Source organism: Heteronotia binoei, chromosome 6, assembly GCF_032191835.1.
Source record: "Heteronotia binoei isolate CCM8104 ecotype False Entrance Well chromosome 6, APGP_CSIRO_Hbin_v1, whole genome shotgun sequence".
Classification (NCBI taxonomy): Eukaryota; Metazoa; Chordata; class Lepidosauria; order Squamata; family Gekkonidae; genus Heteronotia; species Heteronotia binoei.
Window position 1 is genome coordinate 120421061 of NC_083228.1, and position 18334 is coordinate 120439394.

The window sequence follows — 18334 nt, forward strand, 5'->3', positions numbered from 1 at the left end:
GCCTATCTAGTATATTTTTACCCCACCCTTCCTCTAAGGATCTTAGAGCGGTAGGTGTAGTTCTTTCTTCCTCTGTTGTGTCCTCACCAAAACTCTGTGAGTTACGTTACACTGGGAAACAGAGAAAGTGATTGGTCCAAGTTCCACAAGGAGCTTCATAGCTGAGGGAGGATTTCTCCTAGTCTAACAGTCTGACCACTACACAGCACTGAGGCTGCCATCAGTGACTTTCTTGTGATCAGAACAGACTCCCATCCCCATGAAGAGGAAAGTCTGGGAGGTGAATGATTTCAGTGATGCCACATCCACTGATGTGTGGGTCCGTTGTAATTCCTCATGGAGATAAATGCAAAAAAGGAGCACAGAGCAAAAGGTGGGAATGTGGAGTCACCACCAGAGACAGAATCAACATAATCTCCATGTGAAACTCATTTGTCAAAGCTAAGTATAGGAGTGGGGACTGTTAATAAGTTCAAATAGGACACATATTTCTCTTCTATTGCATAGGAGGACACTTCAAATCTGCTGACATAGTAAGCTTCTGTAAAAGAAATGTCTTTGGTAACAAACTCATAATACAGCCGCTCCAAATTGGTCTATGAGGCCCTTATATATAACAATGTGAATTGTGTGTGTGTCACAGCCAATTTAAAAGCAAGAGATGCAAGAGGCATTGAGAGGTGTTTTGCCACTGCCTGCCTCTGTGTAGCAACCCTGAACTTCCCTGGTGGCCTTCCATCCAAATACTAACCAATCAACCAATGCTTCTGAGAGCTGACAAGCCAGGTTAGTCTCTGGGCTATCCAGGTCACGGCACTGAATAGCAATAATAATTGCTGCCTCTGCTCAGCCAAGATATGCATAAGGTCAAAGAGGCAGATATTAGATCAGCAGTATTTCACTTTCACCTTGACCTGGATGACCCAGGCTGGCCTGATTCCATCCAATCTCAAAAGCTAAGCAGGGTCATCCCTCAGATGGGAGACCACCAAGGAAGTTCTGGGTTGCTATGCAGAGGCAGGCAGTGGCAAAAGTACCTCATTTTTGTCTCTTGCCTTGAAGAAGAAGAAGACTGCAGATTTATACCCCGCCCTATGGGCCAGCTGCTAGTTGACAGCACTATATACACATGCGAACACCCATTTTGGATTCAAGTTTTGCAAGTCTGTTTACTTAGACAAATTATGGTCTTCACAATATTATTTCTTTGAGCTGTATGTCTGTGCTTTGAGGAAAGATTGTACCTCTCTGTGATTTTGAATGATGCCTCCAGCACATTCAAAGGGAGGATATGAGGGTAGTCACACACACATTTATGGACAAAGGACATGGCACCTTGTAATCATATTTCTCCCCTGGTGAAAAATTGCTGAAGGACAGCCATGACAAAAGGTTATTCTTAAATTATGATGAGAAAAGGAATGCAAATAAACAGGACACAACAGCAGCCTTCATACCTGTCCAAATGTCCCTAAAGGTACACCAGAAATGTCACTCAAAACAACGCTGCAGTCCGTCGAGGATGACAGGATGAAAAGGCAACCGTTTCGCGTGCAGGTTTCCAAATAAGTGATACAGTCTTCATGGGGCTGGAATGATCTTATGACAGGTGGCAACTGGGTTGTTACCATGTTTTCAGTAGAAGAAAGGCAATAGTCCTGGAGTGCAAAAGAGATAAGTCCTAAAGTTATCAGGGGAAAGAATGAGAGTTGGGAACCATTTTTTTTTTGTATGTGTCTAGGAGCCATGTTGCCACTCTAAAGCAGGCTGGTGAGTCACACACAGAGGGAAACAGCCAAACACAGAAACACACATACAGTGGAAACAGCCTATACCAATTAGCAGTGCCAACCTCCGGGTAGGAGAAAAAGCAACAACTGTGTATACAACCAATAAAGAATTTATAAACCAATATAGAAAAGTCTCTGTTTGTTCTTCAATGATACCTCATACACAGTACAAAATCCATTTCCAAAGGAAGTAGGTTCCAGAGTATGGGTATTTTCATCCAATTCTCTTAAAGATATTCCAATTCCTATGTAGAAAATTTCATTTGAAACATACAGTAACAGTCTTTTCCAGTTCCCTTAAAATACAGGCTCCAAAGGCTTCTTTCTTCTCCTTACATGCCTGTCGACCAATGGATCACATTTCACACAGAAGTGATTTTTCATAGAGCCATTCTGTTCTGTAATATCAATCAACTGATGTCAAGCTAAGACATCTTCATGTAATTCACATTAGGCACAAGCTCATCCTGAAATTGCAACCAACCTCCAGAAAACAAAGTTCAGATCCCCTGGAGAAATGGGAGCTTTTGGAAGGTGGGCTGCATGGTATTATACACCACTGAGGTCTCTCCCATCCCCACACTCCACCCTCCCTAGTCTCCATGCACTATAATCTCCAGAGCTTTTTTAAAAGCAGGAATGCACAGGAACACAGTTACAGCTGGCTTGGTGTCAGAGGGTGTGACCTAATATGCAAATGAGCTCCTGCTGGAATTTTTCTACCAAAAAAACCCTGATAATCTCCATTGCATATATCCATAGCTACACTCCCCTGTTGTCTGACAAGTCTGCAGTGTGTGTGCAAATTATGAGGGCAAGGTCACTTAGATTGCTCTTTCCTATTCAAATACTGCCTTCACAATGAGAAAGTGAATGGAAAAGACCTGGGTTATCAACCCCACCCACACATGACATGATATACAAGAAGAGCTCTGCTGGATCACACAGAGATCCATCCTGTTTCCCTCAGAGGCAAGCAAGATGCTTCCAGGAAGCCCACAAATAAGGCACAAAGACAACTGACTTCTCCTATTTTTAATCCAACAGCAATTCAGAGGCTGATTGTTCAAAGGAAGCCTCATAACCAAGAGCCGTTGACAAGCTATCCTCGATGACTATCATTTCAGAAAAGGAGTCATGCCAGTCTGTTACATCAGCATAAAACAGAAGTCTTGTGGCACCTTAAAGGCTAACAACATTTATTCCAGCATCAGCTTTTGGGATTTAGAGTTCTTTTCTTCAAAGAAATGCATCTGAAGAAAAGGTATGATTCACCACTGAGTAATGAGTATAAACACCACTGAGTTTATAATGGAGTAAATGTTGTTAGTCTTAAAGATGTCACTAGATTTCTGTTTTATTGTCCTCACTGAACAGGAAGTATCACCTTTGAACGACATTTACACACACGGCCATCACCATGTATCATGCAAATCCTGAACCTGAGAGACCGAATTATTCTGGTTCATCTAGACTAGTGGGCTCTGCCACGGTGCCCATCAACATCTTTCTTGCTGCCCACCAAGTATTTTTAGAAAGTGGGTGGGGGCTGGTGAGGCTTTTGTCCAGCGGGGCTTCTGACTGGCCACTGAAGATCTCAGCTGTTCAGATAAGCTGTGTGTATTCAAGAAAATATTAATAAACAATATCATTTTTAAAAGGATTGTGTTAAACAGAGCTTCTGGTTTTTATCTATCTTGCTTTTATTAATTTATGGTTTTAATTTTACTTGTAAGTGTTTTAAATTGTAGTATTTGAATTATCATGTTGTAAGCCGCCCTGAGACACTTCGGTGCGAAGGGCGGGGTATAAATCCCAATATAAATAAATAAATAAATAAATAATAAATGTTGAGAAGTTACTTTTAGCACTATGCCTGACTTCCTTCTCTGAGATTTTATGGGTGACTCTGCCTCTTGTGACAGACATTTTGTGGTTCAATCTGCCACTAGTGGCAGCCATGTCAGAATTCCAAAGGCGCTCACTGGCTGAAAAGGTTGCACACCCATCATCTGTACCATGCATTGGATCCAACCAGCTTTTCTGCTGATGAAAAAAGGAAAGAGGGTTCCCTTTTTGCCCACTAGCAAAGGATATGCTGGAAATCATGCGACTGGTGTAGGCAAAAGCCATGGAAGACAGAAACAGTAATAGTAAGGGGAATGGAACTGGACTAAACAAAAAGGATTTCGGGATCCAACCCCATTACTGCTAGTGACTGGAATTGACTGAGAACAGAATTTTCCTAGATCTGCTACCTACAACTCATTAATTGGAAATCTCTGAAGGTTTAAACCTTGAATCTTTTGCATATACACCAGCTCTGGCTCCTCCATTTTTTCCCCCAGCAGCATTTCAACATGAGTATTAGCAGGGGTAGAATTCTAGCAGAAGCTCCTTAGCATATTAGGCCACACACCCTCTGATGTAGCCATTCCTCCAAGAGCTTACAAGGCTCTTTTTTGTAAGCTCTTGGAGGATTGGCTACATCAGGGGTGTGTGGCCTAATATGCAAAAGAGTTCCTGCTAGAATTCCACCCCTGAGTATTAGTATGAAACCAAACGCTCACTGTTGGGCCATTATTTGAATCTCTGCTTTATCTCTTTTCAAATATATCCACTTACCTCTATGTTCCACACTTTCACCCATCCAGCCAGATCCCCTGTTATCAGGTATCTGCTTGTTTTATCAATTGTCATAATAATAGTTCCCATTCCACCATGAGCTTCAAACTCTCCCAGAAGTTGGCTTTTCTGTATATTCCAAAACCTAACATAACCAGCAGCTCCACAAGACACTAAATTTGCTCCTCCTAAGAAAAGAAAGGTGAATTAGTTTGGGTGACTTCCAGAGACATTTAATCTAAAACTGCAGGGGATGGGATCAAATTAAAATCAGTAGGACACTCTCTAACTTTCCCACTACCCTTAAGACAAATGCAGAAGGTAACTGGCTACAAAGTTTAGCATTACAGAATGCAAGGGAATGTAGAGAGGATTGATCAGGGTCTGCTGGTCAACTGCTGTTCAGTTGGCATAGACTGGGAAGAAGAAGAGGAGGAGAGGAGGAAGAGGAGATTGGATTTATATCTTGCCCTTTACTACCTGAAGGAGTCTCAAAGCAGCTTACAATCTTCATTCCCTTCCCCTCCCCACAACAGACACTCTGTGAGTTACATGGAGCTGAGACAGCCCTCCCATAACTACTCTTGAGCAGAACAGTTCTGAGAGAACATGTGGCAGACTCAAGGTCACTCAGCAGGTGTATGTGGAAAAGTGGGGAATCAAACCCAGTTCCAAGATAAGAGTTCACACACTTAACCACTACACCAAACTGGCTCTAACTCCCTTCCTCTCCCTTAATTCTAAAGGCATGAAGACACATTAAGCTGCTTTATACTGTCAGCCCATCATCAGTTTAGCAGGATCAGCATTGTCTTCTCTGCCTTGCAGTGGCTGTCCAAAGTGGAAGCCCCTTACATCATTTGATCCATTTACGAGGAAATGCTATGGACTGAACGCAGGACATTCCACATGCAAAGCAGATGTTCTGTTACTGAGCCACAGCCCCCATACATGGTATATGTATAGTGACAGAGGAATTAATTTCTTCCATTCCCCTGTGCTACAGCTGTAATCTGATCCACATACACACACCTATTATTAGCAATTTTTATAAAGAGTACAGAAGATCAAGTCACTTACCTCTTGATATCACTTAGCTGCACTCTGAAATTGAACAGTTTTCTAGTAATTTTGGATAATGATAGATTTACATCAGGGATATGTGGATTCAGTTCCTTATTCAGTCCTAAAGCTTATTGCATGGCCTTGGGTAAGGCACTATCTCTCAGCCTAACTTGCCTCAGAAGGTTGTTGCTCGGACAAAATGGACTGGGAAAAACGGTACATGCCTCTCTGAGCTCATTTGAGGAGGGGAAAGATAAAAAGATAAAGTAGTAGTTAGTGATGTGCATGAATGTCCTAAGTTAGCCCTAAGAGTTGGGAGGGGGGCACTTGAAGCTCTCTCGGCTTGTGCGTGCAGCACTATTCTCACACAGTTGTTGTGAGGACAAGAAACTAGGATGCTTCCTTCAACACCTAGAAGGCAGGATAGCACAGAAATAGGAGATGTAAATATATTTGATAGGAAGTGACTATGTGGAGAGAGCTCTGTTCGTGCATGTCAGTTTAGTGAGCCAGTCTGGTGAACTGGGGAGCCATTTTATTGCAGTGGTTAAGAGCAGCAGACTCTAAACTGCAGAATCGGATTTGGTTTCCCACTCCCTCCACATGCAGCCAGCTGGGTGACTCTGGGTCAGTCATTATTCTCTCTGAGCTGTTCTCTCAAGAGCAGTTCTCTCAGAGCTCTCTCAACCCCACCTACCTCACAGGGTGCCTGTTGTGAGGAGAGGAAGGGAAAGAGATTGTAAACCACTCTGAGACTAGGGGTGAAGAGCAGGGTATAAATCTACTCGAACTCCTACTCCTCTTCTTTGGTGTGGAGACCCCCTCTGCTTCTTGGCTCCCCACATTGCATCCATCAGTCCCAGTGGGGTCACAGATGTGCCTTATACAGATTCTCACACCAGCCAACAGATCCATGCTGGCTGGCCCTTTAAGAGTTAGGCGGCAACTGAGACTTGGCCTTTTGCCAGTGAGCTGCCTGACAATCAGCTGCTGGGAAGCTCCCCACTGGGGTTGGGGAAGGAGAGTGACAGGGCAAGAACTTCTCAGAAGATCCCTCACAGGCTTGGCCATGCCCCTAAAGGGGTTCTGCATAGAGGGAGGCCACTGGGCATGCCCCAGGCCTGGCTAGGGCCTTGAAAAGGCTGGAGGGAGGAGGCTGGTGAGGACAGACCAGCCCTGGCTCCCAGCTCAAATGGGAGTAGAGCCAGAGGAGGGGATGCGGAATAGAGTGGTGCTCCCATCCCTCTCTGAGGTGAAAGGAAGGCACTTTACCCAGGGCCTGGGATCCTTCAATGCAGAATAAGCATTGGCTTGTGTCCTCACAGAAATGCAGCATGCTTCCATTCTGCAGTGCAAAATGCAATTTGTATGTAGCATAACCCATAATCTAGTGGGACAAAGAAGATAGTGTGGGGTAAACCCACATCATTTTGACATCCTGCAGGGATGAAAGAATCAGTTTGGGATACATGTGGTTGGCAGCAGTGTTCCCTCTAAGCTGAGTTTGCGTGAGCTAGCTCACAGATTTTTAACCTCCAGCTCACACATTTTTGTCTTAGCTCAGGAAGGATGACCCCAGAGCACAATAATTTATGCAGTAGCTCACAACTTTAATGCCAGTAGCTCACAAAGTAGAAGTTTTGCTCAAAAGGCTCTGCAGCTTAGAGGGAACATTGGTTGGCAGGTGTCAGGTCGCCTAGTAGCAAAAACGATCAGCTCCACATGTCCTAGAGATGATGGAATCATGAACTTCCATTCTAATGTGCCCAATCCTACACATGTTGACTTGGAATTCACTGTATTCAACAGGACTTGTTCCCATGTAAATTCACAAAAGACTGCAGCCTTAATCCTGAATCTTGTAGCATGTCCTACACATGTGTGGTACAATTTGCGCTCTTTCCTTAGCTCATCTTGCAATGGTTCTAAGAGAATCAGAAGTGATTTCCCACTATGTGCGAACTCATGAGATAGTGCATTTCTTTATTTAACTTTAGAGTCCATACTGAATCTTTCCAATGGAGTAAAACATGATTCAGTCCATGAAGTCACCAAACTTACCAAAGTTCTAGAAATAAGAAAGTGGTTCATGGGAACCGGGGGATTTATGAGACTGTAAATCATTATGCAAATACCTGGCAAACCCAACATCTGCGTCAATTGTATGCACTTTATAAACAACAAACAATCCTGAATAAACCCTTCAGGGCAACAGATTTCCCAAAACCTAGAAGATATATCTGCAGAAAGATTCCAATTTGCCTTGGAGGAGGCAATAATTTCTTTCAGAAAAACATCTGGAAAAAGCAGCTGATAAATGATTTTATACACTCAGGATTAGCAGCTGTGAAACTCCCCAGCTGAACAAAATTTCACCATGACTTAACATCCCGCAGTGCCTTGCTAGCTCGCCCTGGATATAAATCAATACTCTGTTTGGCTTTCTGCATGTAAGCAGCCTTCCACTACAGTCTTGTTCATTTGGGTTATTGGAACTCGCTGTCAATATCGGACAAATTCAACTCAATCCTGCCCAAAATAAGAAAGGGCTCTTATTTGCTACAGGTCATACATCTTAAATGTCTCTACAGAGCCTGGATTTTTTCCCCCTGTTGAAAAAGATCTCAGCTACCAGCACGCAAGGAAAGCAAATTGCAGAAGCTCAGATGCATTTATTTTACCTTTGCTTTTGTTGTCCATTAAGTGGGGGTTCCCTCCAGCATACCAGTCACATGGGTTGACAACCAATATCAAAGCATACACATGCACAGATTTATTGCTGGAATCCCAAGAGAGGATACCAACCCATATTAACCTTGAGCATGCAATGGCAGGCTTCCCATAACCCCAACCACCATTTAGCCTGGCAAACTTTAGTTGTTCCAAAGTGCTGTTTGCACCTAGCTAAAATTGCATAGAAGATGTGAAAAAGGAGACCTACAGCGGCAAGAGATACCCTGATTTGGACCCATGACTGTAGGTGCCTGAAATCCATACAAAGATTGCTCTGGGCTAAATCAAAGTTGCTGGAAGGTGAAGCTATCTAGAATTTATCTATTTTACTGCCCAAGCAGAAGCTTTGGATCTCCCAAAACATATGGATCCAATATGGCCAGACTAAACCACTTCAGCAATGACATAATGGGACTTACCAGTTTAAGAAACCCCATTTGATAAAAATAATACCTGTGACTGACCTAAGGTCATGCCAGCTCCTACAAGTGGAGGAGTGAGGAATCAAATCTGGTTCTCCCAGATTAGAGTTCACGCTCTTAAACACTACACCAAACTGTCTCTCATATCCCTTTGTAAATGCTACTTTAATATCCCTTGGTAAATGCTACTTTGCTACTGTAGACACTAAGCTTCATGTTATAGGATAAATGACAATCTTTTTAGAAAATGTGTTAGTAAAGTCAGTCCCCAATGATCCCAGTACTTCTCAGCCAGCACCGCTACATAATTAATTTGCCCTTGCTTTTGTGTTAGGAAAATATATAAAAAGTAAACTTATTCTAACTGATTTGCTTACTAAAGATTTGTGTTATTAACTTTTTTGTGAACTGCAGCCCACTTCAGCAGATGTTAGAAGTGAGTCCTGTATTGGTACACATGTATATGTGTATACAAATATAACATTACAAATTTAGATGCATGATTTGGTTCAGGGTCATATGGGGAATCTTTGTCCAGAGGCCCGTGGTGGCTTGGCAGCCCTGAAGCTAAAGAATATTACCCATATCTGAGCAAGGTTCGAGGAGCACCTTAAAGACCAACCAGATTTCCAGGATGTAAGCTTTCAGGAGCCAAACTCCTTCTGTCAGAGGTGCGATCACAGACACCACATAATGCACTTTCAATCCACTTTCAATGCACTTTCCAACTGGATTTTGCTGTTTTTGAACTGGCAAAATCTAGTTGGAAAGTGCATTGGAAGTGCATTATTTATTGTGTGTGACTGCAGCAAGAGACTCTCAAAAGCTCATACCCTGGAAAACTTGTTGGTCTCTAAGGTGCTACTGGACTCAAAACTTGCTCTTTTAACACAGATCAATATGACTGCCCACCTGAAACTATCCCATACCTGTTACTGACATATTCTCCCGGGCCTTCAGAAAGAAGAGCCTGGTAACAGTGCAGCAGTTCTCTGAGCCAGAGGTGGAGTACCAGGAGGCAGATAAGGCGCGTCTTCTAGAGGACAGCCAGCCAGTAGAACTCCCTTTCTTTGAATCTACAGAGGAAATTCATGATTAGAGCCTGGAAAAGAAATACACTTTTTTTCATTATGCCAACAATGCCTACAATCTATAAGGATATGCAAGCTTCTCTTTCAGCAGCCGCTTCCCCAGAGGCCCAAATAAGCTTTTGTGCTCCTCTGCATTGAAAAACCTGTTCAGAGAGGTTAGCATACTGAATGGAAAACCCTGGGGAGAAAAACATATGTGTGCCACTGGCAATTTCCTTTTCAGTCAATTCCTTCCCTCAAAGGCAAATAAATACAGCCATGAGGACTGGGGACTTGCACAGTTTGTAATGGAATCTAAGACCTTCAAGAGCTAGATTTAAAAAAAAAAAAGATATGCACTGAATATGTTGTTCTAAATGAAAATGCTTGAGGCTTATTATTGTAGTAGTAGTAGACCTTTATTGGCATTGATATAAGAGTACAGTATACTTTAAAACTGACAGTAACACTATAAAATATAGTAAAACCTTAGAAAAACCAGCAAAAGTTAAATGACATAAAAATAGCTGAGGGCTATGCATGAGTAAAAGCCTCTCTGATTTGGATTGCAACCTGTAAAAAGCAAGCCACGTGAGTGGTGACAAAGTTGTGTTTCCCGTGGAGTAAAAAGCGAACTTTAGCATTGACAGAGAGGCCTTGATGGTCAAAGAGCAGAGCATCTAACTATCTTGCTCGTGGACTGCTATAGAAAGGGCAGTCCAAAAGAACATGAGAGACTGTTTCGATGACTCCTTGGCTACAAGGGCATCGTCTAAGATTGCCGGGGATTCTGTGGTATCTTCCGGAGAGGATGGCCGATGGTAGTGCATTAAATCTGGCCAGCATGAAAGCTCTTCTTTGGTGAGGATCAGTTAAACAGAGGAAATAGGGAGCTAAAAACCCACGAGTCAGGGATAAACTCAAATAGCTTGGGGAGCAAAATCAGTGGAAAGTAGGGTTGCCAAGTCCAAGTCAAGAAATATCTGGGGACTTTGGGGATGGAGCCAGGAGACTTTGGGGGTGGAGCCAGGAGACATTAGGGGTGGAGCCAAGATCAAGGCAGTGACAAGCATCATTGAACTCCAAAGGGAGTTCTGGCCGTCACATTTAAAGGGACGGCATACCTTTTCAATTCCTTCCTTCCATAGGAAATAATGAAGGATAGGGGCATCTTCTTTTGGGGCTCATAGAATTGGACCCCCTAGTCCAATCTTTTTGAAACTTGGGGGGTATTTTGGGGAGAGGCACTAGATGCTATACTGAAAATTTGGTGCCTCTACCCCAAAAAACAGCTCCCCCAGAGCCCCAGATACCCGCAGATCAATTCTCCATGATTTTCTATGAGAATAAATCTCCATAGGGAATAATAGAGTTCCCAGCAGACATTTCCCTCCCCTCCCGCTGCTTTCTGACGACCCTGAAGCGGGGGGAGGGCCTCCAACCCGGGGGATCCCCTGCCCCCACCTGGGGATTGGCAACCCTAGTGGAAAGTATTCCAATCATTGCATAAACCAAAATGAGTCTTGTGACATTCTAAAGAATAACACAGTTTTATTCTAGCATAACCTTTGATGGACCCAATATGTGCATTTTTGAGAAATATGGAAATTTTATGCACAAACCATTTGACCTTGAAAAAATATATAAAGAATTATTCAAAAATCTAAACACAAATTGAGATTAGTGGTTTATGCAAGGCATCTGTTTTTATAGCAGTGTCTATCTACAAATAAAATTTTCAAAGAGGAACAACGTGAAATGTGAAGCACATTTAGTTCACATAATGCACAAGCTCTCAGAATCTTTCATAAACTGTACATACAAAGTGACAGAAATCAAGGCATGCTTGGCGTTAAACAGTCAAAAGGACTATTAGCTAGTGTAAAGGGGCACATGATTTGGCCAAGATCTTGAATTTTCTTTCTGAGAGACACGGGAATGTTTTTTGGCTCTTGGCTGATGATAGTTTAAAAATGCTGAAACTGGTTTGAGAGAGGCATTGCTTCCCCTGCTGTGCAAACATTTCCTGCCCTACTGTTATTTCTGGTCAAACAGATCTTTGATATAACACCCCCCTCCCAAAAAACCCCCCACCCTTGCTTACCACAGAAAAAATGGGGCAAATATGTAACACAAACATCAGCTGCTCCAACTAGGGTGGCCAACCTCCAGGTGGGACCTGGAGATCCCCCAGAGTTCCAAGTGATCTCCTGACAACAGATATCAGTTGCTCTAGAAAAAATGGCTGCTTCAGAGGATGGAATCTTAGGCATTAAACCCCTCTGAGGTCCTTCCTGTCTCCAAACCCTGCTGTCTCCAAAGTCCACCCCCAAATCTCCAGGAATTTCCCAGCCTGCATCTGGCAATTCTTTCAACTCACCTTCATCCCTCTGAGGAAACTAGTGTCTATTTCAACATAGACAGACAAACAGGGAGGATGTATTTAAAAATATAAAGCTAGTTTTTGTCAGTATTCTCAACACAAGCTCCATTTAGAGAGCAAAGAAAGATGTGCATTAACTCAGCTGTGCCCAGGAATCCATTTCACTTCTCCTGACTTTTCCTGCAGATCCTGAGGAAGGAAGCCTGGTTTAAAACTAACCCCTAGTTACATTGCACTGATCTGGATGGCACAGGCTAGCCTGACTGCATTATGTCTCGGAAGCTCTTGACTTCATGAAACCCTTTACCTTACAACAATGCATCTATTATTTGGATAGGGACCATGTTAAGTCAGAGTGGGGAGGACAGAAATCAACATCCTATCCTTTACTTTAGTAGAAAGGTGATGGACAGAGAGCAACACCTGTCTGAGAGGGAATGTTTGGCAGGAGTGTGGGTCATAGGTAAGCTGAAACCATACCTATGGGGGAGGAAATTCACCTTGTGCACTGACCATTAAGCCACAGTGAAGAGTACAAACAGTAAACTGCTAAAATGGAGTTCAATTTTGACATAGCACACATGAAAAAGGAAGGAGAATGTCATTTCAGATGCACACTCCAGAATCACCTAAGGTTGTAGGTTGTTAAAACAGATTGTTAAAAGCATTTTATATGATGGTGTATAAACTAAACAAAAAGGTAACATGCACCCATGTGCTTCACCCATGGCTTGTGAGAATCTCCCCTGAAGCAATGAACTCAAAGTGTGGGGCATGTGAGAGACTACACTTTTAAAAGCTTAGAAGCATTTATTTGTTTGTTTGTTTATTCTATTTCTAAACCTCCCTCCCCCTATTTGGGGCTCATGGTGGTGTACCACATTCAAAAATACAATCATAAAAAGATTTTAAAAGTTAAAAACAGTAAAACAAATACAGTAACCATTCCAGATGGAGTCTAAAACCAAATTTATCCTTACCCTAAGGGGAGTGAAAGGAAGGACGGCCAGGCTAAATGTTGTATAAACAGATATAGGACTGTTAAGGGTTAATTCTTCACAGAAACGGAGAGCCTTGAGTGACAGGCTGCTTCAAGAAATCTGGCAAGTAAGAGTGGATGATTAGGCAAAGACTCCTGTTTGGGCCAAGGAAAGGGGACAGATCTTCTAGGGAGAGAAGGAATTTCTCTACCCAGTCCAAACAGAGAGGTAGCTCTGAAGAGAGGAAAGCAGAGTCAGCCCTGGCTAGAATTTGGATGGGAGACCTTCATGGAATACCAGAGTCATGTTGCAGATCCAGGCAATGGCAAACCACCTCTGAACATTTCTTGCCTTGAAAACCTCATGGGGTTCCTGATTGTCAGCTGTGACTTGATGCCACGTTCTGTCACCACCAACAGTTTTTTTGGTGTTCAGTTGCACAGTCAAGTCTGACTCTTTGTTACCCCATGGTCAAAGTCACGCCAGGCCCTCCTGTCTTCCACCATCCTCCGAAGCCTGCTCAAATCCGTGTTTGTTACATCAGTAACGCTGTCCAGACATCTCAACTTTTGCTGTCCCCTTCTTCTTTTGCCTTCTGTCTTTCCCAGCATCAGGATCTTCTCCAGGGAGTGCTCCCTTCTCATTTGGTGGCCAAAGTATTTCAGCTTCAGCTTCAGCATCTGACCTTCCAGGGAACTGTCTGGGTTGATTTCCCTTAGGACTGACTGATTTGATATTCTTGCAGACCAATGGACTCTCAAGATTCTTCTCCAGCACCACATCTCAAAAGCATCTATTCTTCTCTAGATATGCAAATATTGATAAAGTGAGTACTAGTCCACAAGAGACAACCATTGTAGCAACACTGTATGAATGCTGGCACACAGGTTAACTGGAATTAGCTTTGCTGCCTTCACCCCCCCTGCCCTCCCCCCCGACAGGATTTCCTCCTCACACTTTGAGTGGGGAGGAGTAAGGTGCATGCACACACCTGGCAACAAGCCAAATTCATGCACATCCTGGCTTCATGGCAGCTTGCAATGACAGCCAAAGACTGCAGCTGAAAAGAAATCTACATTGCAAAACATGATTTTGGTTTTAATCATTTGCATGTTGCTTAGATATTTCAGTTGTGGTTCCAGTTGCTTGTGCAGAATTCTGTTTTCATCTGTTCAGTCAGTTCCATTGCGGCTTATGGGTCAAACCAATAAATTTTATGATTGCCACTGCCTCATGAATCAGGATAAAAGCTTATGAAACATGGCCTTGTTAGAAGACAAATTAAACCGCCAGCTCTTCAGCCTTTTTTTTTTTTAAGGAGGCAAGTTTGTTTAGGATTCTTTAGGAGGCCTCTTCTGAAAAGGAATCTCTCAGACAAATCCATGAATTTTGCATGCACATGCCTCCCAGAAATAACAAATGGCTTCTCTTTTCTTTTTTACTTTTAAGCCTTTGACTTCTACTGTTTAGTAGCAGGAGATGCTTGGATTCTATCTGCAGCAATTTGACTGAGGACCATATTCTGCCACATGCGCTTGCATGTGCATTTCATGTTACGGCCAGGATTTAAAGAGTGCCTTTCAGCACTTCCAAGGGCTTGGGTGCACCTGGTGAAATCCTTTTACAAACAAGCAAACTGAAAACTGAACAGCAGACTCCCGTGCCCAGAAGCCTCCATTTCAAAAATGGTTGGCTATGCAGAAGGGGAGGGGAGCAGTTTGCAAAACGCATGCCCCCCAGCTCTCTTTGGTGGCACGAATACTTGCCCGGTTCTTTGGACTCCAGCCAGTGAGGATTACCAGCCCCACAAGTAAACACGCTGTCATCGTTTGGATGATGCAGAGTGCTAATTAATACACAGCCTGAGTGAGAAAGGAAGAAGAAGGAAGCCTTTTGAGATTTCTTGCTTATAAGCAAATAAACAGAAGGAGCAAAGATGAGACCGGCTTTAAAAAGATTAAAAAGATGAATTTCCTAAATCTGTTGAAGCATAACATTTGAATTCAAAATTCTGAAAGCCACCAAGGAAATTAATCCAAAATGAGGCACAATGGGAGTAGGATAGTTAATCTTGCTGGTCCCATATTCCATAGTGAGAGTAGAGGATTCCTGCCAAGTGTGACCTCTCTGTCACTCCCTTTCTTACCTTGTTGGTAGGGAAGGTAGCAAGCCAGGTGGAGCATGGGGACCTCCCGGAATTGCAGCTCATCTCCACACTACACAGATCAGTTCCCCTGGAGAAAACAGATGGTTTGGAGGGTAGACTCTATGGCAGGGGTGGCCAATGGTAGATCTCCAAATGTTTTTTTGCCTACAATTCCCATCAGCCCCAGCCAGTATGGCCAATGGCTGGGGCTGATGGGAGTTGTAGGCAAAAAACATCCGGAGAGCTACCGTTGGCCACCCCTTCTCTATGGCATTATACCCAGGGCTTTTTTTGAGCAGGAATGCACAGGAACACAGTTCTGGCTGGCTTGGTGTTAGGCAGGCCCGGTGCTAGGGATTCTGCTAGGGATTCTGCTGCACCCCCCAGCACCGCCCCCCAAACTACCTTAAGACAGGTCACTAGTGACATCATCGTGCAGGGCGGCAAGTGGGGGGAGAGAGCAACAGGCAGCGTACAAGAGCCTCCTGTGCCTCCTGGCTGCTTTCAAGCCAAAAGCGGCCCCCATGCTTTTTGGAGGCTTCTTTGGAAGCCTCCGAATAGCGTGGTGTTTTAGCAGCACCTGGCCGCTTTTGGGTTAAAAGCAGCCAAGCGGCTCCTTCATGGGGAAAACACTGCAAAGGAAGCCTCTGAATAGTGCAATGACCAAGCAGCACCTTCTGGGGAAGGGGCAAGGGGAGTAAGGCGGGTAGCACCCTAGGCAGCCGCCAACCCAGCCTACTCCCATTCACCAACCCTGGTGTCAGGGGTGTGTGGCCTAATATGCAAATGAGCTCCTGCTGGGCTTTTTCTAAGAAAAAAGCCTTGATTATACCTCACTGGGGTCCCTATCTTCCCCAGGAGTTTTCCAACCTAGAGCTGGCAACCCTACCCCTCCACCATCCCCCATCAGTAGCAATCCTAGTTGTGGTATAGTGGTAAATTTCTCAGACTAGAGTTTGAGATACTTCTAGATTCAGTTCAGATCATAGCTACTAGTTGATCTCAGCCTAATCTCTCTCTCCCTGACCTAGGGTTGCTAGGCCCAGGTTGGAAAATGCCTGGAGATTTTGGGGTGGAGCCTGATGAAGGAAGGGTTTGGGGAGGGGAGGAGCCTCAGTGGGATATAATGCCATAAAGCCCACTTTCCAAAGCTGCCATTTTGTCCACAGGAACTGCTCTCTGTTACCTGGGAATCACTTGTAATCCCAGGAGATCCCCAGTCACCAGAAGAGCTACCAACTGAAGCCATGGTTGCCACCTCTGGGCTGGGAAATACCTGGAGATTTGGGGGAGTGGAGCCTGGGGAGGATGGAGCTTGAGGAGAGGTGAGACCTTAGTGGGATATAATGATCTCTGTCACTTAGAGATCAGTTGTAATACCAGGAAATTTCTAGCCACCACCTGGGTGTTGACATCCCCAGTCTAACCTTTTTCACTGGATTGTTATGAGGATAAAATAGAGAAGGGGAGAACCACATACATTGCTAAGCTCCTTGGAGAAAGGGCAGTATAACAATGCGACAGAGAGATTTCCCCGCCCCTGTTCTCCACAGCATTATACTTTGAATTTTAGTCCTTTCCACTTTCAGAAATCTCTGCACAGCATCTCAGTCATGCCCATTAGAAGCTTTTTTGAGCACATCTAAATCTAGGGGTTATTTATCCAGTGAAAATTAGTCACCCTCCAATTTGTGACTTAAAAAAAAAAAATCTCCCTTCCCTGGGCTGGTGCGCAAGCAGTAGATCAAAATACCCCTTTTTCTTCTCTTTCTGCCTCCTGTTTTATAGACATTCTAGATAGCAGGATTCCAGAAGATTAAATATATGGTCCCTTTAAAACTTATCTTGGGGGAAAGCCTCAAGCAAGCTCCCTAAGAAACATAAAACCAGCTTGCCAAGCCCTTCTGCGAATATATTAAGTTATGTTTTTCCCCCCCTTGCCATAATATACCCTTTCTCCCCTCCCCACCTTATACACACCAGTATTTCTTCCGTAATGGAAGCGGCAGTTTGTAGAGTAGGGAACAATTACGAATTGCCTGCCGGCGTGGTGCTTAATATATGATAACCATTAGTGTGTGAAGACTCTCAACCAAATGAAATTTTTCAGGTTATGAACGGCCTCGAGAGGAGGCTCAGTGGTAGGAGGGCTGCCTGCCATTATTTATCACTCTGCGCCAAAACAAGGCAAAAATTAAGGGAATGCTCCCTGCTGAAGGTAATAATATATTTTTAAAAATGCTGATGCGCATCCGGGACAATAAACAGAAGCAATAGCCTTGAGAGCAAGGGAAGATTATCAAGGAAGACTGATACCCCCACTGGCCCTTTGTCACTCTGACAAGGGAAAGGCATAAACAACCCCCTAGCTGGAAACTCATTATTAGTAATTTCATAGATCAAAGTTTCCCTAGCCTCGTTGATCCCACAGAATGAGAGACAGAAGGAGCTGCTCGGGATAGCAAACAGCCAATCACCATGCAGAGACTTTTACTGGCAAGGGGGCTTTAGAACTGCCTAAGGCGCTAGTGGTCTGGAGATGTCCACCCACGTGACCCCTCCCTCCCCTTTGCTCCCCTGGATTTCTGATACGCTAAAATTAGCCTCACTCTGTGGGCAAACACTGCAGGCAGTCAGCTCCTTGTGCAAATAAAAAGCCCCATGGGGTGTGTGTGTGTGTGTGTGTGCTAAAATACATGTGATGCTGGGATTTCATTATTAGAAATGCAGAGGTGTATTGTGGCTCCCTAATGCAGTTGTAGGAAAAGGAAAATGTGGCTCAGATCTGCAGTTCTTGAAGAGTGAGGTCCTAATTCTTTCCAGCTTTCTTCTCAAATTGGAAATGCTCTCCAGATGCTATAGTTGTTCCCTACCACACACACCAATAGGGCTGCCAGGTTCCTGGTGAGGAATCCCTGGCTCCAGATCCTGTTGTATACCACCACTCCAAGTGGCAGTGGGGATTTTTTTTTTTTTAAAAAAAGAACCTTCATTCATATACTTAGAAGAAGATACAGGAAGTGACAAGGGTAGCTCTAGAACCACCCAAAACTCTGTGGATGTACCATAAAGTGTTGGGTGATTCCTAGAGCTACCTTCTGGGGTAGCTCTAGGAATTGC

At 43.8% G+C, this 18334-nt stretch overlaps 1 protein-coding gene across 2 annotated transcripts in view; it reads right to left on the bottom strand.

The window, feature by feature from the left end:
* The window catches only part of WDR49 (WD repeat domain 49), a 165688-nt gene that overhangs the window by 44351 nt on the left and 103003 nt on the right, over positions 1-18334 (bottom strand). For both annotated transcript variants that reach the window (XM_060242445.1, XM_060242446.1), the window contains 3 exons: positions 9565-9711; positions 4416-4603; positions 1458-1658 (listed from right to left, as the gene is read on the bottom strand). In XM_060242445.1, the coding sequence (XP_060098428.1) occupies positions 1458-1658; positions 4416-4603; positions 9565-9711 (536 nt within the window). The remainder of the gene's footprint in view (positions 1-1457; positions 1659-4415; positions 4604-9564; positions 9712-18334) is intronic.